Raw genomic sequence first — 24,185 nt, 5'->3', positions numbered from 1 at the left:
GTTGATGGACATTTGAGTTTTGGCTATTACAAATAAAGCTGCTATGAACATATGTATACAAACAAATGTTTTAATTTCTCTGGGGTAAATTCCTTGGAGTGGAATGCCTGGATGATATGGAAGTTGTATGACTTTTTAAGGAGTTGCCAAACTGTTTTACAAAGTAGCTGTACCATTTTACATTCCCACCAGCAATGTATGAGAGTTCCAGTTCCTCGATATCCTAACACTTGACATGGTCAGTATTTATTAGAGCCTATAGGTTTGTAGTAGTATTTCATTGTAGTTTTAATTTGCATTTTCCTAATGACTAATGATGTTGAACATCTTTTCATTTGCTTATTTATTTTTAATTTTATTTATTTATTTATTTATTTTTGGCTGTGTTGGGTCTTTGTTTCTGTGCGAGGGCTTTCTCTAGTTGCGGCAAGTGGGGGCTACTCTTCATCGCAGTGCGTGGGCCTCTCACTGTCGCGGCCTCTCTTGTTGCGGAGCACAGGCTCCAGACGCACAGGCTCAGTAGTTGTGGCTCACGGGCCTAGTTGCTCTGCGGCATGTGGGATCTTCCCAGACCAGGGCTCGAACCCGTGTCCCCTACATTGGCAGGCAGATTCTCAACCACTGCACCTCCAGGGAAGCCCCATTTGCTTATTTATTATCTGTATACCTTCTTTGGTGAAATGTGTTTCCAGATCTTTTGCCCATTTTTTTATTTGGGTCTCTTGTTTTCTTATTGAATTCTGATATTTCTTTATAGATTCTGGATATAAATCTTTTTTCATATATATGATTTGGAAATATTTTCTCTCAATTGTGTTTTGTTTTTTCATTCTCTTAACAGTTTTTAATTTTGATGGAGTCTAATTTATCAATTTTTTCCTTATGGGTCATACTTTTCATGGTGTATCCAAGAAATCTTTCTTTACTCCAAGGTCACAAAAATACTCTTCTATATTTTCTTCTAGAAGTTTTTTAAGTGTAATATTTTATAGTTGATCAGTAGTCCTTTGGGGGTTAATTTTTGCATATATTGCAAGATGTGGACCAAAATTGCTTTTCTTAAAATATATGTATATGCAATTGTTTAGGCAGGATTTGTTAAAAAGACTAGCCTTTTGGTAGTGAGTTTTTTTTTGCACTTTTGTTGAAAAGGAATTGATCATATACATATATGTGAGTTTATTTCTGGACTATGTATTCTATTCCATTGATCTCTGTCTATCTTTATACAAATACCGTACTGTCTTGATTACCATAGTTTTATATTAAGTCTTGAAATTAGGTAATGTTAGTCCTCTGACTTTGTTCTTTTTCAAGTTATTTTGGCTATTCTAGGTATTTTGCTGTTCCATTTGAATTTTAGAAATGAGCTTGTCAATTTCCATATTTTATAGAACTGCTGGGATTTTGTTTTGAGGTTGCATTGAATCTGTAGATCAATATGTGGAGAATTGACATCTAAACAAGTCTTCTGACCTCTGAACATGGTATACTGCATCACTTACTTAGGTCTTCTTTAATTTCTCTCAACAGTGTTTTGTAGTTTTTACTCTAGAGATCTTTCATTTTTTTGTCAGATCTTTCCCTAAAGATACCATATTTCTAGATGCTTTTATAAATGGTCAACTTTTTCTTTTCATTTCAATTTTTGATAGTTCAATGATAGTAGATAGAAATGCAGTTGATTTTTATATGTTGATTTTGTATCTGTGTTATTACCTAATTCACTTATCAGGTCTTGTAGCATATTTGTAGATTCATCACATTTCTACATAGAAGGTCATGCCAACTGTAAATAAAGACAGTTTTGTTTCTTCCTTTCTAATCTGGATGACTTATATGTCTTTTTTTTTTTTTAATTTAGTACTGGCTAGAACCTCCAGTACAATGTTAAAAAGAAGTGAGAGTGGACATGTCCTGTTCCTGATTGTAGGGGAAAGCATTCAGTTGTGCTTACACTATTAAGTATGATGCTACCTGTAAGTTTTTGTTGTTGTTGTTGTTGTTTTTTGAGGAATTTAATCTGGGGTATTTTTGTGGTTTTTCTTTTTTCTTTTCTTGCTTGCTTTTTTTTTTTTTGGAAGAAAGGGAAAAGGCTTATACTTTAGTATTTTTAACAACAGTTTTTTCCAGCTTTTTGTTTTGTTTTTTTAATTAAGATGTAATTGACATATAACATTATATTAGTTTCAGGTATACAATATAATGGTATGATATATGTATATATTGTGCAGTGATCATCACAATAAATCTGGTTACCATTTATCACCACACACAGTTACAAAATTTTTTTTCTTGTCATGAGAAGTTTTAAGATCTACTGTCTTAGCAACTTTTAAATATACAATACAGTATTATTAACTATAGTCATCATGCTGTACATTACATCCCCAGGACTTATTTATTTTATAGCTGGAAGTTTGTACCTTTTTTTTTTTTTTTTTTAGTTTTTTTTTTAGTTTGTACTTTTTGACCCCCTTCACCCATTGCACCCTGCCCCAAACCTCCTCCCCACCTCTGGCAACCACCAAACTGTACTCTGTACCTATGATTTTGGGGTTTTTTTGTTTTATTTGTTTCTTAGATTCCAGATGTGAGTGAGGTCATAGGGTGTTTGTCTATCTCTGTCTGACTTATTTCACTTAGCATAATGCCTTTAAGGTCCATACATGTTGTTGCAGTGGCAGTAATTCCTTCCTTTTTATAGCTGAATAATATTCCATATATATATATTTACACACACACACCACAAGTTCTTTATCTATTCATCCATCGATGGACACTTAGGTTGTTTCCATGTCTTAGCTATTATAAATAATGCTGCAGTCGAGCTTCCCTGGTGGCGCAGTGGTTAAGAATCTGCCTGCCAATGGAGGGTACATGGATTCGAGCCCTGGTCTGGGAAGATCCCACATGCCGCAGAACAACTAAGCCTGTGCGCCACAACTGCTGAAGCCCGTGCGCCTAGAGCCCGTGCTCTGCAACGAGAAGCCACCGCAATGAGAAGCCCGCACACCACAACGAAGAGTAGCCCCGGCTCACTGCAACTAGAGAAAGCCGGTGCACAGCAACGAAGACCCAACACAGCCAAAAATAAATAAATTAATTAAATAAATTTATTAAAAATAATAATAATAATGCTGCAGTGAACACGGGGGTTCATATATCTTTTTGAGTTAGTGTTTTTGTTTCCTTCAGATAATACCTATAAGTAGAATTGCTGCATTATATGGTTGTTCTATTTTTCATTTTTTGAGGAACCTCCATACCATTTTCCACAGTGGCTGCTCCAATTTACATTCCCACCAACAGTACACAAAAGTTTCTTGTCTTTTTGGTAATAGCAATTCTAACGGGTGTGAGGTAATATCTCATTGTGGTTTTGATTTTCATTTCCTTGTTGATTAATGATGCTGATTAGTGACACATCTTTTCATGTGTTTATTGGCCATCTGTCTGTTTTCTTTGGAAAAATGTCTATTCATGTCCTCTTCCCATTTTTTAATCAGGTTGTTTGTTTTGATGTTGAGTTGTATGAGTTCTTTGTATACTTTATATACATAAAGTATATAAAGTATATATATATATATATATACTTTATATACATCCCTTATCAGGCATATGATTTGCAAATATTTTCTCCCATTGTATAGGTTGCCTTTTGTTGATCTATTCTTCTGCTGTGCAGAAACTTTTTAGTTTGATATAGTCCTACTTGTTTATTTTTGCTTTTGTTGCCTTTCTTTGGATGTCAAATCCAAAAAATCATCACCAAGACCAACGTCAAGGAGCTTACAGCCTGTTTCCTTCCAGGAGTTTTATGGTTTCAGGTCTTACGTTCAAGTCTTCAATCCATTTTCAGTTGATTTTTGTGTATGGTGTAAGATAGGGGTACAGTTACATTTTTTTGCATGTGGCTGTGCAGCTTCCCCAAAACCTTTTATTGTGTATTCTTGGCTTCTTTGTTGTAAATTGATCATAATGTGTGGGTTTATTTCTGGGCTCTCTAATCTGTTCCACTGATCTATATGTCTGTTTTTATTCTAAAATCATACTGGTTTGATTATTATAGCTTTTAAATATAGTTTGAAATCAAGGAAGCATGATGCCTCCAGCTTTGTTCTTTTTTCTCAAGATTCCTTTATCTATCAGGGTCTTTTGTGGTTCTATATAAATGTTAGGATTGCTTGTTCTACTTCCATGAAAAATACCGTTGGAATCTTGATGGGGATTTCATTGAATCTGGAGATTGCTTTGGGTAGTATAGACATTTTAATGATATTAATTCTTCCAATCTATGAGCATGGAATATATTTCCATTTACTTGTGTCTTCTTCAGTTTCTTTCATCAATGTCTTATAATTTTCAGTGTACAGGTCTTTCACCTCATTGGTTAAATTTATTCCTAGGATTTTATTCTTTTTGCTGCAATTGTAAATGGGATTGTTTTCTTAATTTCTCTGTCTGATAGTTTGTTATTAAGTATAAAGAAATGCAACCGATTTTTGTATATTAGTTTGGTATCTTACAACTTTACTGAATTTGTTGATTAGTTCTAACAGTTTTCTGTGACGTCTTTAGGGTTTCCTGTACATAATATCATGTCATCTGCAAATAGTGACAATTTTACTTCTTCCTTTCTGATTTGATGCCTTTTATTTCTTTTTCTTGCCTAGTTGCTCTGGCTAGGACTTTCAATACTATGCTGAACGGAAGTGGTGAGAGTGGGCAACCTTGTTGCTTCTGATCTTTGAGGAAAAGCTTTCAGCTTTTTACCATTGAGTATGATGTTAGCTGTTGGTGTAGGTTTTTCATAAATCACCAAATCAAGTTGAATAACTTCCCTTCTGTCCCTAATTTAATAGATTTTTTTTCCCCCTCAGGAATGACTGTTGAATTTTGTCAAATGCTTTTTATACATCTATTGAAATACTTCTCTGGTTTTTATTTTAATTTTGCTAATATGATATATTACTTTGATTTTTAAATGTTACCCCATTCCTATGATGAAACCCTCTTGGTCATGATGTACTGTCACTTTTTATATTTTTGAATTAGATTTGCTAAAATTTTGTCAAGAAATTACAAAGCTAATTTACAAATGATATTGACCTGTAATTTTCCTTTCTTTTAATGTCTTTGTCCAGTTTTAGATTGAGGGTAATACTAGCCTCATAGAATAAATTGGAAAGTGTCCTCTTCTCTTCAATTTTCTGAAAGATTTTGATTGGACTTGGTATTATTTCTTCCTTAAATGTTTGGTGGAATTCACCAGTGAAGCTATTTTAACCATAAGTCTTCTTTGTGAGAAGGTTATTAACTATAAATTTAATTTCTTTAACTGATATGGGGCTATTTGGACTATCTATTTCTTCCTGTTGAGCTTTGGTAGTTTATGTCATTCAAAGACCAAAGTCTTTGTTCATTTTATCTAAGTTGTTCCAGTGCTCTTCATTTCTTTTTGTAGGTGGTGTCATCTGATGTCATTTCCCTTTGCCTGAAGAATTTTTTAAAACATATATTATAATGCAAATCTCCGCTTAACTATTTCAGCTTTGAATATCTGAAAAAGAATTTCATCTTTGCTTTTGAAAGATATTTTCACTAGTAACAGGACCCTAGGTTGATGGTGTTTTAATTCCAATACTTGAAAGTTGTTGCTTCATTGTCTTGTCACCTGCATTGTTTCAGACAAGAAATGTCCTGTCCTCCTTATTTTTGTACTGTACATGATATGTCTCTCCCTGCCTACCCAAGCTGCTTTTAAGATTTTATCTTTATCATTGGTGTTGAGCAGTTCGGTCACAATGTACCTTTGTGCAGTTTTCCGTAGGCTTCTTGAGTTCATTAGACTTCTCAAAATTGTTGATTTCTGCTTTTCATCAAATTTTGGAATTTTGTTTGGGAAATTTTCTTCTGTCCCACCTTTGGGAACTACAGTTACATATATATTAGGCTGCTTGAAGTTGTCCCACAGCTCATGCATACTCTATTTTTCTTTTTTAGTTGGTTTCTTTTTTCTGTATGTTTCTTTTTGGATAAATTCATTTTCTATGCTTTAAATATACTAAAATTTTTTCTGCAATGTTTAATATGCCATTAATCTCATTCAGTGTACTTTTTATTTCATAAATTATAGTTTTCCTCTCTAGAAGTTAAATTTGAGTCTTTTTTATATCTTCTGTGTCCCTACCTAACATGTTTCATCTTTCCTCAAGATATCTGAACGTAGGGAAGACTGTTAAAATAGCTGCTTGAATGACCTTGTCTGTTAATTCTAACATCTGTGTCCATTCTAGGTGGGTTTCATTTTTTTTAAATTTATTTTATTGAAATATAGTTGATTTACAATGTTGTGTTAATTTCTGCTGTCCAGCAAAGTGATTCAGGTATACATATATGTATTCTTTTTCATATTCCTTTCTATTATGGTTTATTACAGAATATTGAATATAGTTCCCTGTGCTATACAGTAGGATCTTGTTGTTTATCCATCCTATATATAATAGTTTGCATCTGCTAATCCCAAACTCCCAATCCTTCCCTCCCCTACCTTCCCCTCCCACTTGGCAACCACAAGTCTGTTCTCTATGTCGGTGAGTCCGTTTCTGTTTCATAGGTAAGTTCATTTGTGTCATATTTTAGGTTCCACATATAAGTGATATCATATGGTATTTATCTTTCTCTTTCTGACTTACTTACTTAGTATGATAATCTCTGGGTCCATCCATGTTGCTGCAACTGGCATTGTTTCATTCTTTTTTATGCCTGAGTAGTATTCCATTATATCTATCACATCGTCTTTATCCATTCATCTGTCAGTTGTTTCCATGTCTTGGCTATTGTGAATAGTGCTGCTATGAACATAGGGGTGCATGTATCTTTTCAAATTATAGTTCTGTCCAGATATATGCCCAGGACAGAAGTTGAGACACAGATGTAGAGAACAAACGTATGGACACCAAGGGGGGAAAACTGCGGTGGGGTGGGGATGGTGGTGTGCTGAATTGGGCGATTGGGATTGACATGTATACAGTGATGTGTATAAAATTGATGACAAAATAAAAAAAAAAAAAAAAAACAGAACAGATATATGCCCAGGAGTGGGATTGCTGAATCATATGGCAACTCTATTTTCAGTTATTTGAGGAACCTCCATACTGTTTTCCATAGTGGCTGCACCAATTTACATTCTGCGTTGGTTTCATTTGATTGTTTTTACTCCTCATTATGGATAATATTTTTCTTCTTTGCATGCCTGGAAATTTTTTATTGAATGCCAGGTATTATGAATTTTATCTTGTTGGATGCTGGGCATTTTTATATTTGTAGATATTCTTGAGTTTTCTTCACAAACTCAAGGATGACAATTAAATTACTTGAAAACAGTTTGACTCTTTCAAATCTTGCTTTTAAGATTTGTTGGTGGGACCAGAGCAGCATTTATTCTAGAACTAATTAGTCCCCACTTCTTAAGGCAAGACACTTCTGAGAACTCTACCCAATGTACTATGAATTATGAGGCTTTCTGGCTGGCTAGTGAGAATAGGCCCTGTTCACGGGCCTGTGTGAGCATGAGGAGCAGTAACTTTTTTAGGCAGTTACTTCCGTGGCCTCAGGCAACTTCCTCACAAAGATGAACTGATTAATACTCTACTGAATACTAAATGGGGACGCTCTGCAGATCTCAGGAGTTCTCTTTCCGTGCAGCTCTTTTCTTACTGTTACTCCTCCCTGCAAACATTAGCCTCTTTGTTCTTCTTGGATTCTTCACTCTTTCTCTTCAGCTCTGCTTGTTGAATTCCACTTTAGGTTTTCCCGCATCACACCATAGCCTGGGAACTCTCTCAAGACTGTGATCTGAGGCAGCAGTAGGGCTGTCCTTGCTTGTTCTCCATCTCTTAGGGATCACTGTCCATCATTGCCTCATGTCCAGTTATTGAAACTATTGTATGTTTTGTCTGGTTTTTTTTTTTTTTTTAAATACTCTATGTCTCTGTAGCTTTTTCTTTTTTTTTTAATTATTATTTATTTATTTTTGGCTGTGTTGGGTCTTCGTTTCTGTGCGAGGACTTTCTCCAGTTGTGGGAAGCGGGGGCCACTCTTCATCGTGGTACATGGACCTCTCACTATCGTGGCCTCTCTTGTTGCGGAGTACAGGCTCCAGACACGCAGGCTCAGTAGTTGTGGCTCACGGGCCTAGTTGCTCCGTGGCATGTGAGGTCTTCCCAGACCAGGGCTCGAACCCATGTCCCCTGCATTGGCAGGCAGATTCTCAACCACTGCGCCACCAGGGAAGCCTTGTCTGGTTTTTAAAATTGTTCAAATGGTAGGTAAATCCAGTCCTCATTACTAGTTAGTCACTTTTAATTTTGATAAATAACCTCCTATAAATCTTCCCCCAAATTATACAAATTTACACTCCCACCAGCATGGTGTCAAAGTGCCTATTTACATGCACCATTACTACCACAACATATTATTCTTTTTTGTTCATTTTTGTTAATCTGATAAGGAGAAAGAAAGGTATCTCTTTATAGAAGAAATTCTCCATTTCTGGAAATCAAGACGAATAACTGATCAGGTAATCAGAGTTACAGAGAAATTCTTTTAAAAAATTATGCACACACACACACAGAATTTGTCATTGTCTTTCATACATAAACTATGCTGATCATGTTTCATTTGCCATTTTTAGTTTTTTTGGAGTGAGATGAGAACTTAGTGGCACTTATTCATCTGAGTTCTTATCCTTCTAGATTCTTATATTTTTACCTAGTCTTTTAGGTTAATTTCTTCCACAACCAATTGCAGAGCTTTTTAAAGCTCTTCACCTTTCTCTAGTCTTTCTAAAGCATTCAAATTAGTTTTCAGATACACAGAGCTTTTTCAGAATAGGTAAATAAATTACATAATTACAATAACAAGTATAACTGACATAAATGCATTGAGTAAGAAACCTAAGTTATTCTTGGTAAACTAGAAGAAATAAGAATGCAAAGGCCAACGTATACTAACCTACAGCTTTGATAGTACTCAAAATCTGTGGATGTCACAGAGGGAAGAGAGAATGTGATTAATCCTGCAGATCAGTTAGTAAGTCAGACAAATGAGCTTCCACTGATTTTTTTTTTCACTTGCATTTCATTAATTATTCATGAAGATGAGCATTTTTTGATATTTTTTTGACTTTGTATTTATTCAGTCAATTGTCATTTTTTAATTCATTGGCTATTTTTTCTAAGATGTGTCTGTTTCTTTTTTTTTAATATTTTATTTATTTATTTATTCATTTATTTTGGTTGCACTGAGTCTTAGTTGTGGCAGGCAGGCTCCCCAGTTGCAGCTCTCGGGCTCCTTAGTTGCAGCTTGCTGGCTCCTTAGTTGTGGCATGCGAACTATTAGTTGCGGCATGCACGTGGGATCCAGTTCCCTGACCAGGGATCGAACCTGGGCCCCCTGCATTGGGAGCGCAGAGTCTTACCCGCTGTGCCACCAGGGAAGTCCCAAGACGTGTGTCTGTTTCTTAATTATTTGTAGGAGTTCTTTACCTATTATGCACGTTAATCCATTTCTACATATGTGACAGTGTTGTTTCCTAACTTTGCTTATGATATTTTTCATTGTGCATGATTTTAAATTCTTTTTTTTTTAATTAATTAATTTCTTTTTGGCTGCGTTGGGTCTTTGTTGCTGAGTGCAGGCTTTCTCTAGTTGCGGCGAGCGGGGGCCACTCTTCGTTGTGGTGTGCGGGCTTCTCATCGCCATGGCTTCTCTTGTTGCGGAGCACAGGCTCTAGGCGCGTGGGCTTCAGTAGTTGTGGCACATGGGCTCAGTAGTTGTGGCTCGCGGGCTCTAGAGCACTGGCTCAGTAGTTGTGGCACACGGGCCTAGTTGCTCCGCAGCATGTGGGATCCTCCCGGACCAGGACTGGAGCCCGTGTCCCCTGCACTGGCAGGTGGATTCTTAACCATTGTGCCACCAGGGAAGTCCCTAATTTTAAATTCTTATGAAGTAAATTTGTCAATATTTTTTTCATGATATCTGTATTTTATGTATTGCTTCAAAAGACCTATCCCATCTATTTTTACTTTTAAAAGTTATGCAAGTCTTGGGTATTTCTCACTGACCCTTTGCCTATGTTTATTCCATGGAAAAAATAAGTAAGCATTTTTTAAAATAATGCATTTAGCTAGTAATAAACCTTCTTTATACACAAATCTTTTTTTATTCCCAATTTTGAAAACTCAGCATTTTTATACATGCTTTCATTTTATAATGTGGAATTACATGAAATTTTCTCTTGTTACCCAAGTTGGGCTAGATTTCCACTATCTCTTAAATTACTAATTTGATTGTAAATATCATTTTGCTTGCATATAGGATTAAACCTATGCTTGCCTTCTTAGCTCTTATTCATTGTAATAAAGCTAGAACAAAGACTGGTTTTAAAAGTAATGAAACATGAAAACTGTATGAAACCTCTACATGTATATGCTTGGTAGAAAAATCTAAGAAATGAAAATATAACCCAAGGGCATTAACAAAATCCCATTAATATTAAGAATGGTACTATAGTTTTTTAATGTTATTTACAAAAAACAGTTACAGTTTGAATATAAAGATCAAAATTTTAAATCATAAACTTCAGTGTCAACTTTTCAGTTATTATTTTATTTGATTAAGACTCAGCATTTAACACTGTCAATCCCTCATTCCTTTTTGAAACTTTCTTCTTTTGGCCCAGAGTCTCCTGGCTCTTTTTCCATTTCTCTGACTCCTTCAGGTTTCTTCTGTTAAAAAAAAAAAAATTATCCGCAACCTGTACCTTAAATGTTTATGTTCCCTAGATGCTTTCCTGGGACTTTTCTTATTTGACACCATCTCCTGACCCACCTCATCTACTCCTCTGGCTTCCACTAATGTGTGATCTGAGTGCTAATGACACAGCATCTCCAGACCTTATCTTTCCCTGGGTTCCAAACCACAGGTCCGTCTATTTGTTAGACATCCCACTGAACTCAATATCAACTTATCTAAAAATGAACACATTATCTTCATTGCTGTTTTTTCTCTACTGTTCAGTCAGTTCTCCTTCTAAACTTGTTCTTTCTGCTGGGTTGGCAGGTAGGGTATGTGGTGGTTTAAGCATTGACTCTCAAGAGTAGCCAGGGGCTGGGTGTGAATCCCAGCAACCTAATTACCTGGGTGACCTTGGGCAAGATATTTTACCACTCTAAACCTCAGCTTTCCTTTAAACTGGAACTAATAGTCCTACTACAAAGAGTTGTTGTGAGAATGCAATCAGATAATCATACAATGCTTGCCCTGAAATAATAACTCACTCCTCTGTGAGTGGTAGTTCACCCAGGTAGTTTGACACCAAAATAGGAACAGAGACTTTGAACCTTCTTTCTTCCTTACTTCTCATGTTCATGCAGTCTTCAAGTCCTATTAATGCTGCTCTTAAAAGTGTCCTGGGGACTTCCCTGGTGGTCCAGTGGTAAAGAATCTGCCTTTCAATGCAGGGGACACGGGTTCAATCCCTGGTTGGGGCACTAAGATCCCACATGCCACGGGGCAACTAAGCCCGCATGCCACAACTACTGAGCTCCTGCGCCTCAACGAGAGAGTCCGCGTGCCACAAACTACAGAGCCCATGTGCTCTGGAGCCCGCGTGCCGCAACTGGAGAAGAGAAAACCTGCATGCCACAACTAAAGAGAAGCCCGTGCACCACAACGAAGAGCCAGAGCGCCACAACACAAGATCCCACATGCCTCAACGAAGATCCTGCGTGCCACAACTAAGACCCAACACAGCCAAAAAATAAATAAAGAAAAGAAAATAAATAAATAAATATTTTTTTTTAAAAGTGTCCTGAATCTGCCTACATCTTGCTCTCCCTAATCAAGATGCTGATCCCTGTCACCATCATCCTTTTAATCCAGCTGCCTCCTAATTAATCTCTCTGCCTCCATTCTTATCCACTTCTAATCCCAGTCTCTTCACAGCATCCAGCAAGACCTTTCCAATAACTGCCCTGCTTGCCTGCAGTATAAAGGACAAATCCCTTAATTTAATCTGCAAGACCCTTCTTAAGCTGGTTTTGTTTCCATGCCTGCTTCAAATTTCATCACCGAAGCAGTGACTGCCATAACTGTCTTGCAAAATCTTATTGTAAAACTAATACAAACTCATTATAAGAAATTTGAGAAATTAAAAAAGAAAAAAGGAAAAAAGCCCACAGTCCCTCTATTGTTATCATTTGTTTTTCCTCTCTGATTTTTTTAATGCATACATGTACATAGCTGTCATCAAATTGAATATGTAGCTTTGTTTATGGGGATGTTTTGTTTTTAAAAAGCATGCCTAAATACATGCTTGTTGTTTAAAAAAATACAAAGTGGCATGCCCCATTCATACATTATAACCCCACCATTTCTCCCAAACCCCCTGGTTTCATTCCCTTCTTTATGTCTGTGAGCAGAAATGCATTAGATATTTTATTCAACTTTTTCAATAACATTGCCTCAAGCATTTTCTCATAACATTAAAAATATTTTGTAAATGGAACTCCCTGGTGGTCCAGTGGTTAGGACTCCATGCTTCCACTGCAGGGGCACGGGTGTGATTCCTGGTCGTGCCACTGCATGGCCAAAAAAAAAAAATATATGTATATATATATTTTGTAAACTTCATTTTAATGGTGGCGTATTAATGGTCACAGTAGTAGCTATCATGTGTGGAGTAACTACTCTGGGCCTAGCACACTGCTAATCTTGCACAATCCCCATTTGACTGATGAGGGAACTATATGACAAATAAAATGTCAGTTCAAACATTGCTGTGCCTCTCCTGTGGACACCTCAGTATATGGATATGTGACAATTAATCATTAACCAGTCTTCCCCCATCTTTGGACATTTATGGTTTCTTATTTTTCCATATTATAAATAATGTAGTTACTATTATCATGTTAGTTTGTGTCTACATTTCAAATTATTTCCTAATGAAGTTTACTAAAAGTGAATATGTTTGAAGTTTTTGACACATATTGACAATCGCCTTCCTGAAAGGTTATACCAATTTGCAAGGAGTGATTAATTCTAATGGGAGGGAAGGGAGAGAAAGAAGGTGACACTTCACAGAGGAGGTGACATTTGAGCTGGCTTATGCAGGATGAGTAGGACTTTGCCAGAAGAAAAGCAGAGTGAGCAGAGCATTCCAGATAGGAAAGGAACTGAGAGCAAAGGCACCAGGCATGAGGGAGCCAACAGAGTTTGTTCAACTTATTTGCCACCAGAAACCCTCATCATTTAATTCTTTTAGAGTTGGCAGGGAAAAGAATCAGAACAGTCAAGGAGAAAGTTAAAATTCTAATATACGATTTTCCCCATTCACATATTTAGAAACCATCTCAAATGAAGCTTTTTTAAAGTTCTGAGATGTTCGTGTTAGTCTGGTTGTTTCCTTTCCCAAAGGGGGAACAAATCCCCTGAGGATTCAGTATAACAAACATATGCAACCTCTCTGGTCCCACCTGTTTCCCTGAATTCAGAGGGGCAAGAACAGTGCATTTAACGTTGGACCTAATGTGAATAGGAGTCACTACCAACTGCCTTAGTTATAGGCAATGAGCAGAATATTATCAACTTCTTCTATTTGATATGATATATATCTATTTGATAAAATGGATAAAGATAACTAAAATCTATTTTTAAATATGAGGTAGGTGCCAGATGCTAGGGGGTCACATTCTACAGTGAGCAGAGCTATAGCTGGATATCAGCATTTATCTGAGTATCAGGTGTCTGCAGTTCCTTCTTTCCAGGCTGGAGCAAGTGCTGAAAGCCAAGGGGATAAAGGTGACAGGGTAAGGGAATGGGTTAGAGGGCTGTTAGCAGAAGACAGCCATTCATGCCACCCAGGCAGGGCAGTGGAGGCTTCCACTAGCCACTTCTCACTCATGCCATCATCACAGCTGGAAATGCAATTTAGCCAGGAGGCCATTTCACATCATATTTTGAAGAAGGCAACTTATTAGTTGTAAATTAAGTAATAAAATATTTCTATCGTCTAGCTGCCATTTATGAAGTCTAGAGCGTACGAATTCAACCATCATAAAACCTAACTATGAAATAGAAATTGACAGAATTAGTGAAACACATGAGTTACAGGCTGTTTTCAAATAAGTTGTGCCTTTCTGCTTTTAAGGAAGTGTAATAATAGGAATAGATGAAGTGATCAAATAGATGATCTGCTGGACCAGATCTTATTGGTAGCTATCATTGTTAGCATTTTCATACAAATACATTAGAATGGCTTTAGACATAGCCCAACAAAATTGGGATAGCCAGTCTCCCAGTTGTCTCCTGTTCTGCAAATGTCTCCTCTGAAGGGAGCCAAAAGTGGAAGTATTCTTCCTTACTGCTGCCACTGAAGCCTTAAAGGGACCAAAAGAGTACTTTCCTCTTAAGGTTCTTGCAAGTTATTGATTAGAGAATGTATATAAAATTCTTAACACTATGCCAATACCTCCTAATTATAGAAGTGGGAGGAAGAGTTGTTATTTTGTTATTATTGTGGTTATTATTTTGTTTATTATTTTTACTAGATTATTTTACAACCTTGACTTTTATTCCTGACTTGCTAGTCTATTCCCCAGTCCTAACAAAGGAAGATGTAAGATTGGAAGACAATGTCTTAAATTCCATTTGTCTGTCTATGAGAGACATAGAAAATGTGAAATGTGCCACTGGACCAGGTGTGCAGCTCTCTCCTGAGTGGGAACTGTTGTGCAGTTAGGGCATCATTCATAAGTGATGAACATCATCTGAATGGGAAACTTATGTTCATTCACAGCAAATTAATTCCTAAAAATTTCTGCATTAAGATGGTGAAAATGACTGAGATCTTTACCAAAAGCTCTTACCAACTTAAAATTTTAATCAGATGCTAGTGGAACCCTCTGAGAAAGAAAGCCCTCAGTCTGCAACTTAACATTTCTCTTCAGCAATGCTGCATCCTCCTCCTGATTTCTTTAGATAATATTTGCAGCCTAAAACACAAAGTCACTTTATTCAGACTCATTATTTGGCCTCTTCTTAAACAGCCTTAGGTTTCAGAATCAAAACCTTCTATTTTTCTTTTTTATTCCTAGTTCTGACCCTCTGGTTCTTTCTCCAATATCACGCCCTTTCTTGCATATGTGTATGGAAGAAATATTTTTAAAATAACACATTAAAAAGTGTAAAGTTATGTTATTTACCTAAAATGCTTGCATAATTTATTTCAATGTTTTTAAATACTGAAAGCAATCGATCATAAAAATAGCTTGCACTCTTCCAATTATAAAATAAATAAGTCATGGGAATATAATGTACAGCATGGTGACTGTAAAAAGTTGCTAAGAGAATAGATCTTAAGAGTTCTTATCACAAGAAAAAAAATTAACTATGTGTGGTGATGGATGTTAAATAGACTTATTATGATCATTTTATGATATATACAGATATCGAATCATTATGTTCTGCACCTGAAACTAATACGTTATATGTCATTTATACCTCGATAAAAAAAAAAATAGCTTGAATTTAAGGTTAGTTTTGCATTGCTACTACAGTTGCCATGGTAAATGAATTTTTACTTCTACTACTGATGGGAGTGATTTCTATTATTTATATTGACTGTATAGGACTTCCCTGGTGGCGCAGTGGTTAAGAATCCACCTGCCAATGCAGGGGACACGGGTTCGAGCCCTGGTCTGGGATGATCCCACATGCCGTGGAGCAACTAAACCCGTGTGCCACAATTACTGAGCCTGCACTCTAAAGCCCACGAGCCACAACTGCTGAGCCCATGTGCTGCAACTACTGAAGCCGGCGTGCCTAGAGCCTATGCTCTGCAATAAGAGAACCCACCGCAATGGGAAGTTCATGCACTGCAACGAAGAATAGCCCCTGCTCGCTGCAACTAGAGAAAGCCTATGCGCAGCAACAAAGACCCAATCCAGCCAAAAATAAATAAATAAATAAAATATTATATTGACTGTATAGTTCTGTCCTGGAAAAAAATTCATGTAATGTAGTATTCTTCCATAAAACTTTATTTCTCTGATTCCCAGTTCTCTTCATCTTCATTATGATTAAGGCTTTTATTATTCAACTCTTTCTATCCACTTATCACCTATTCACTCTTTATCACTTAACTTTGCCCTTTAATTTTTTCATAGGTTTCAGTCTTAATTTCACAGATTTATTCTAAGCTCCTTGATGAGAGATACTGCCTTAGAGCAGGGGTATATTGAACACTGGAGTCCCAGGTTGTGCCACACATTGATTGGTGGAAGTTATCAACAAAGTCAGTGAACTTCATCTGTTCATTCATATTACGTTGAAGATTTTTAATGCCACATCAAAATTAATAAATATCTGAAATATGCATCTACTTCTTCCCCAGGTTAATCAGCTTCATGGCATCCCCAGGCTTCTACAGCTCCTAAAAATTCAGAATGAAGATATCCAGCGAGCTGTGTGTGGGGCCTTGAGAAACTTGGTGTTTGAAGATAATGACAACAAATTGGAGGTAGCTGAACTCAATGGAGTACCGCGGCTGCTCCAGGTGCTGAAGCAAACCAGAGACTTGGAGACTAAGAAACAAATAACAGGTAGTGCTTACTGACTATTACAGGTGGTAGCGCAGTGCACCCCAGCCAGATGTGTTAATATCATCTGTTTTTTTCTGAAGTTTCCTGGAACAAATGATTGATGGGCTCATTGTTATCTGAGAGGGCTTTCAAGGAACATTATTACTGCTGGCTTAGACCCCAGATTCGAGTCAAGTTTGAATTCCTTTTTTCTGAAGGGGAAATTATTCTGAGGCTTTTGGTTAGTATTTTTAATTAGAAATTCTATGCAGCTTCCATCACCTGGACCTCTCTCAATACGAGCTTCCTAGCTTACCTGTCCCTCTACACCCCCAAAACAGAAAAAAGCATGACTGGATATGTTTTTCAGTTCTCCATTTTATATTTCTACTCAAATACTGATTTGGAAAAATAAATATCTCCCTTCTGTGCATGGATTGGAAAACTAAAATAATCAGATAGAACTAAACTAATGGTTTTGGTAATTCTTGAAGCATGGAGAAAGGAGGCCTAGTTTCATTTAAATGAATAGTACGTATGATAGAAGAGAAAATAGTTCATTGAAAATGAAATGAAAATGGTTCATCAGCTCTGCTAAAGCTCCATGAACACATTACAAAGAGTGCAAGAAACATCACTGAGTGTAATCATCAGTAGTATTGCCTTGGGGAAACTTTTAAGTATCTTCAGTGTCCCAGGTAGTAGACATTTTTAATTTATTCTCACAAAAACCTTAGGTTTTGAGGTATTTTTAGATATTATTGGATATTAAATCTCAGTTTTACAGGTGAGGAAACTAAGGTCCAAAGAAGTTAACCCTTTCTAATATATCATATAAAAGTTTTTTTTAATGATAATAGTTGACAGTCTTCATACTTATTTAAAAGAGGTACTCTATAAATATTGTTTAAGTTGAACTGAATATATGTTGCACTTTTGCCATCCTTTATTATACAAGAGTATTCTTTTTTTCTATAAAAATGTTGTCATTATATCCTCTCTATCCATTTATATCTCAAAATATCACATTTTTCTATCTCAATATATTTTAATTTTATAAAACTATATGAAGGGTTGCACCGTACTACCCTTCTGCCAGCATGCTGTCATGTCCCATGAGAGATTTCCTTTCATATCCACGACTTACATTAAAATACCTACAGAAATTAAGAGTGATATCACTTATTCATTCATTCATTCATTCAGCCAACATTTAGAGGGCAGCCTTCAAGTGCCAACCAGGGTGAATCACAGTCTAGAGAGATTGTGAATTTTATTTTCCATCTACTAAAACGTAAACAATTATGTGATGGTTGGCATTAAAAAAAAAACAAAGACAAAAAAACAGCAACCAAACCTCATGTTTAGAACCTAACATTTTCTTTATTAAAAAACAGTTATGAATCACGAAAGAGAATCAAACAGATTATTCTGTTTTACACTCAGAAAAGACTTCATGAAGGAGATATATTTCACCGTGGACCTTAAAAGAGGGTTAGGCTTTGGACTAGTGTTTTGAAGGAGAATGAAAGTTATTCCCAGCAAAGTGAAAATCACTAGCAAAGCAAAGAAGCTGCTGGTCATTCAGAGGAAACTTGGGTAACAGAGTGATCGAGGTTAAGGTGCGTGGTAGTCAGAAAGCTTGGGAGGATGTGTGGCTGTGTGTCAAGGAAATAATCCATTGTTTATGAACTTCCTCTTCTTTTGTGTAGGAAGAAGGAAACTAAGGACAGAGAATGTTCTGTGGTATTGATGCCACAGAAACCATTCAGTCTTCTTTAGATAATCTACAGAGCTGATAAATGGAGTTTGATTGTGCAGTTCCCAGGATTTCTAGTATAAGCTAAACATCCCTACCAGAAGGTGTTCATTACATATTAATTGAATTGAGTTGATAGTTGAATGTTTGATACAAATCCTACTAAATAACTTCCTTTAGCTCTATTAATAGAAGTGCTAAATAAGTGCTTTTTGGGCCTCAAAAATAAATTGTTGACTAATTTAGACATGTTTATATCTTTGTTTAGAAACACAAAGTGATACAGTAGAAACTAACACAACATTGTAAAACAACTATACCCCAATTTAAAAAAAAAAAAAAACCACAAAGCGAGTAACCATATATGTGAATCTTTTCTTGTCTATTTTGTAAACATCTTTTTATTGAGCCTCTATTACATGCTAGTCATAAGCTTGGGCTTTCCATTTTTTATCTCTGTTCTTCCTGACAGCTCCATAAGGTGTGGTATTATTGACTTTTTACATATGACCAGTGTGAGGCTCAGGGGGTTAAGTGAGTTGCCCAAGGTTGCACAGCTAGCAAAGAACAAGGCCAGATTTGAACCCAGTATTATCTGGGTGTTTTGGTATATCAAAGTGGCTCCCACCTACTGTTTTGGGGGCAAAGAGTGACTCATTTTTACACTTCTTTGGGAATGGGCTTTGTCTTTGAGATCTTGGATCAGAGAGTTCTCCCTTGCTCCTTTTCGGCCCTTCCTCTCTCTCCTCTTGCCACTGCCTGGATTCAAACCCTCTTCATCTCTCTGGTCTACTCTTGCAGTAACCTTGTGCCTGGCCTCTATGATTCAGTATTGCGCATTCCCAGTCTGTCCACAACTCTGCTTCTAGTGATTTCTTTCTAAAATAAAAATATTGTCCCTTTATTTTCTCCATTACCTATGTTGAAGTCTGTACTCTGTAGCATCTCACACAAAGATTTTATGATGTGAGCCTGGTGACCATTGGCAGCAGTGTCTCTTTTCATACCCTTTTAGCCCAGGCTCCGAAATCCTAAAGAATTTGCTGCTCTGTTCCATGTCTCATCTGTCTCTATACCTTTGCTTCTGCTGTTGTCTTGGAGTGGAATCCTTTTTCATACCTAGACCACCTGGTATAAACCGCCTCATTCTTCAATAGCTACTCAAGTATCACTTCTCTCTCTGAAGCATTTTCAAATACCATCCTTCTGTACTTTACTCTCAGGCCCCTCCTTTCCTCTCTGCAGAGTTTTGAAGGAAGGGGCTTCTCTGAACTACCTTTGTGTCCTTTCATATTAAGTTGCCACTTATTTTGTGCCAGTATGTTATTGCAGTAACAACTGTGGTACTCATATAAGTCTCTCAACAGCTGTGGATGCCTGACCAAATATAAAAAAAGAGTTTTATGGCCTGGGAATATCTAGATTACACACAAATGAGAGAATCGGGTGTGTTTTCAGATAAGACCCTGACTTTTCTGGCCAGGATATAAAAAAATAAACCATCTTTTTCTATATATGCATGAGAAGTTGAGCACCAGAGCTTTGTTCGCTGGGAAAGAAAGTCAACTCACTTAACTTTTCTGGCATGTTCAGTACCAGCCTAGGAGGGAAGCTCTTCCCTCTTCTGAAGAAAAGACTTAAGGATCAAAGACTTTCCTCCCATGAGTGTGTTCCCCCTCCCTTACCAAGTGAGTGTGGTAGTGTATTTAGTTGAAATGAAAACAGTACATACTAGTCTCAAAAGTTCATCTTTAAGGTCACTGAATAATGAGCACTTAACTGGAGTGAGTAGGGCTCTGCCTTGGGTTAAAACAGGTCATGATAAGAATGAAGTAGGGTATTGTCCCTCTTCTGCAAATTGCATAAGGAAGAGTCAGGGGATGATTGTCAATGAAATATGTTGAAAATGCATATTGATCTCTGCAAATTTTATGAAAATATTTAATTGGATTTCTGTATTTTCATAAAATACGAAAACATTTTACTATATAAAATATTCATTATGCACATTCTTTAAATGTATAATTATTTTATTCTGCATTTGTAATGGTGCAACAAGGTACCTTGGGTTTATTTATAGTTTTGAATAAATGGCCTTTGCTATCATGTGATATTCCATGTAAGACTTACAGAAGTTAGGTGAAAGGAGGAGTAGATCCATACAAGGGAAATTGCAAAAACGTATATTCCTCCTGCTCTGTGATAATTTTGAAAAACAAGTTTAAAAAGAACCACTTCTCCTCCTCCTGCTCCGCCTTGAAGATTTAATCTCAAAATTTACAAGTTTTGCTACTAAACATTATACAGATTTAAATAGCTATATTTCCAGTCCTAAAGAGCAATATTAATAAAACATGGGTTTCAATATCTATTAAATCCCTTTACTAGGTAGCTGCATTTTGTAGCTATCAATTGGCAATAAGTTTCTGGATAATGCAGTTATCATTATCTTTCTAATAATTGCTAATTATTCAAAGTATATCCCTTACCAGAATCCAGTTCCCCTTCTTTTTGGCTAGAGCTTAGTGATAGAAAATTACAGACAGAACAGCTACAACAAAGAACTATAATAATAGAAATTTAGGCACTATGATTAAATTGACCGGAAGTTAAAGGTGAAACAAATGAAAATCCAAACCCTAAATATAATACAGTATCAGGAAATATAGAATCTAATCATTGAAAGGGACATCTATTTAGGATCATCTAAACCATTAATTTCCCAATGTGAGAAATTGGAATCATATTTAAAGTATAAATTCCTGGAATTCATCCTGGGAGTCAGGCTTAGTAAATTTGTGGTGTGGCCCAGGAATATGTGATTCTAATTTGTCACTGGGCTCATTTGGTGACTGCTAGTCTCTTCGAACACTCTAGTTTTAAGATTAAACCCCCTTGTCGATATTTTGATAAAGGATGAGCTCATTTTTTTTTATTGGCTCCAGTGATCGTGCTGGATATTATAAGCAGATCTTTCTGTTTTCTTCAAAGCTCTCTTAGAAGTTTATACTTTCACTGAGCCAAAATCTCCTTCCTCAGAATTTCCACTCATTGGTCTGGTTTTGTCTTCTATAGCCACAGAAAATGATATGTAGTTGTTGAATTTGCATTTCTTTAGTTACCAGAGAGCCTGCATTCCTATGTATATTAGACTCTTTTAGCTTTGGGTTAATTTTTCTACTAGTAATTGAATTTTTAATGATTTATAAGAACTCTGTATATTAATGGTATTTAACCCTTTGTTCTATATTGGCATGCATATTTTCCCAATTTGTAATTGGTCATTTATTGATTTTGTATGTATGTGTGTGAGGGTGTGTGTGTATAAGTACAATCCCGAATCTCTAGTGAACATTTAAGCTCTTCCTTAGCTTTGTACCATACAGAAATTTGGCAAGCATGACATTTCTGTACAATATCCTACATTAAAAATTCAAAAATTATACTAAAACTCCCCAAACCTTATACTTCTGTAGAAATAATACAGCATGACAGGCTACAAAGGACATTGACTGTTGGAGGAAAATTCCACTCCCTTTGTTCAAACTAATCCTCTCTGGTTTTTATTGTTAAGGTGTACTTTTCCTTTGAGTGCTCTGTGTGGTCCTTTTTTTTTTTTTTTTTTTTTTGTGTGGTCCTTTTTAAAGAGAGAAAATATCATTATGCTTCACATTTTTAAGCCTCTGACAGGCAGAGACTGTTAATTTGTTTGCTTATTTAGGACAGGAAGCTTGTTTTTTTTCTTTTCTTTCTTTTCTTTTTAGCTTTCTTTTGTAGCTTAGTAACCAAAACTCAACCTCAGACCTGCCTTTCAATTGTTTTCAACCACCTTAGGAGTTTTTGGAGTTTTATTCTGTCTGTCCCCCTCCAGGGCCTCTTAAAATGAGGTGTGACCCATGAAGTCATTGTGTTGCAAAACCTGTGGCGGAGGGACACTGCTCATGACTAACCCCAAATGCCAGTTTGATCAGGAAAAGACCTTCTCATCAGCCAGAATTCTAGTCCTCACGAAGCACTAGACCCAGCATTGCTCTGTCTAATGGCAGCTAGATGTAAGCTATGGTGGAAATTTGGTTATTTAAAAAATCAGTTACTCGTACACAAAGTAAACTGTTTAAGCCCAAAAGACTACATTAGGCCTAGAGTGTTCTAATTGATGGGCCAAATACAAGTATGGTTGATTAACTACTAAGCTTTAACCATACAGACTATTATTTCAGTCATTAATATCAGGGGAGGTGATATCACCATGTAATTCTGGCAAGACCACTTTGTTTGCTTTTTTCATAAAGTGGACTGTCCTGTATATCTGTGCTTCCTCTGTCCTTCATGCAGATGAAGCAGTAAATTTAAGAGGTAAGAATTAACTGACTGGGCGGTGGGGGCATAAATAGGAAGAAAATGAAGATCCCTTCTCTTTCTGTCCCCTCTCTGTTTCTCCTTTCCTGGATGATAGCGAGTTAGAGTAACTTACTGAAGAATGAATGATGGCAAAGCAACTTGACACCTGCTGGGAGTCACTGGAATAGCAAGCAATAGGGGTATAGTCCTTCCACTGAATCAGAGGTATTTGAGCACCAAATTTGTGAGAAAAACAAATCCTAAGTGTATATGCCACTTTGTATTCTCTCTCAGTACCCAGCTTCAGTCCCTGTCTCACAAATGCCCTGGGAAATACAGTATTCTGTTATCTTAATTTCTTCCTGAGTTGGCTTTATGGCCTTTCTTTTTAATTGTGGGTGGAGGGGATTCAAGAGGAATAGGAAAGTTAAGTGAGTAAATGTGGTACCAGTCTTAGACCAATGCTTAGGCCATGCAAGTTGGCAGGTAGATAAAATGCTCTTGTCTCTCCTTCTCTGCCAAACTGTAATATAAGAAGTAGATGAGGTAGAGCCAGCATAAATTCTGGGAGGACATAAAGTCTGCCATTGGGTAGGAGTTAATAAATATTAATTGGTGATGTTGAGCAGCCTACTGTTGACAGGCATAGGCAAAAGCTTTCTAGAGGCTCTTCCTGCTATTATTGGAAGACAGATGTCAGGTGGGAGTTGCAGGTAGTGGGGAGCAGGAGGCAGGCAGAGACGTTCTTAGATATGTATGTATCTAAGGGAGAAAACTATGACTTTTAAAATGCTGAACTCTTAATTACAACAGGATCATTTCAGACTTTCCTGTTGGTGAGCCCAGAGTTTATTATACTAATAAGGTCAGCTTTGTGGTAGGGTCTTTTAAGAGAAACAGCAATAAGGATTTTTGGCATTCATTTATGTTCTTGATTAAACATGTATAGTTTTACATTGTAAGTTCTCTTTCTTCATCTCTCTCTCTATGTATATGTGTGTGTATACATATAGATATATATATATTTTAAACATCTTTATTAGAGTATAATTGCTTTACAATGGTGTGTTAGTTTCTGCTTTATAACAAAGTGAATCAGTTATACATATAAATATGTCCCCATATCTCTTCCTTCTTGCATCTCCCTCCCTCCCACCCTCCCTATCCCACCCCTCTAGGTGGTCACAAAGCACCAAGCTGACCTCCCTGTGCTATGTGGCTGCTTCCCACTAGCTATCTATTTTATGTTTGGTAGTGTATATAAGTCCATGCCACTCTCTCACTTTGTCCCAGCTTACCCTTCCCCCTCCCCGTGTCCTCAAGTCCATTCTCTAGGAGGTTTGTGTCTTTATTCCCATCTTGCCCCTAGGTTCTTCATGACCATTTTTTTGTTTTTTGGATTCCATATATATGTGTTAGCATACGGTATTCGTTTTTCT

At 36.6% G+C, this 24,185-nt stretch overlaps 1 protein-coding gene across 3 annotated transcripts in view; it reads left to right on the top strand.

Annotated features, from left to right (window-relative positions):
• Positions 1–24,185, top strand: part of PKP2 (plakophilin 2) — a 95,569-nt gene that overhangs the window by 23,404 nt on the left and 47,980 nt on the right. For all 3 annotated transcript variants that reach the window (XM_082352145.1, XM_082352144.1, XM_082352146.1), the window contains exon 5: positions 16,460–16,667. In XM_082352145.1, coding sequence (XP_082208271.1) covers positions 16,460–16,667 — 208 coding nt within the window. The remainder of the gene's footprint in view (positions 1–16,459; positions 16,668–24,185) is intronic.

The sequence above is a fragment of the Balaenoptera borealis genome (assembly GCF_965194805.1).
Source record: "Balaenoptera borealis genome assembly, chromosome: 13".
NCBI lineage: Eukaryota > Metazoa > Chordata > Mammalia > Artiodactyla > Balaenopteridae > Balaenoptera > Balaenoptera borealis.
This window is presented reverse-complemented; position numbering and strand designations above follow the sequence as displayed.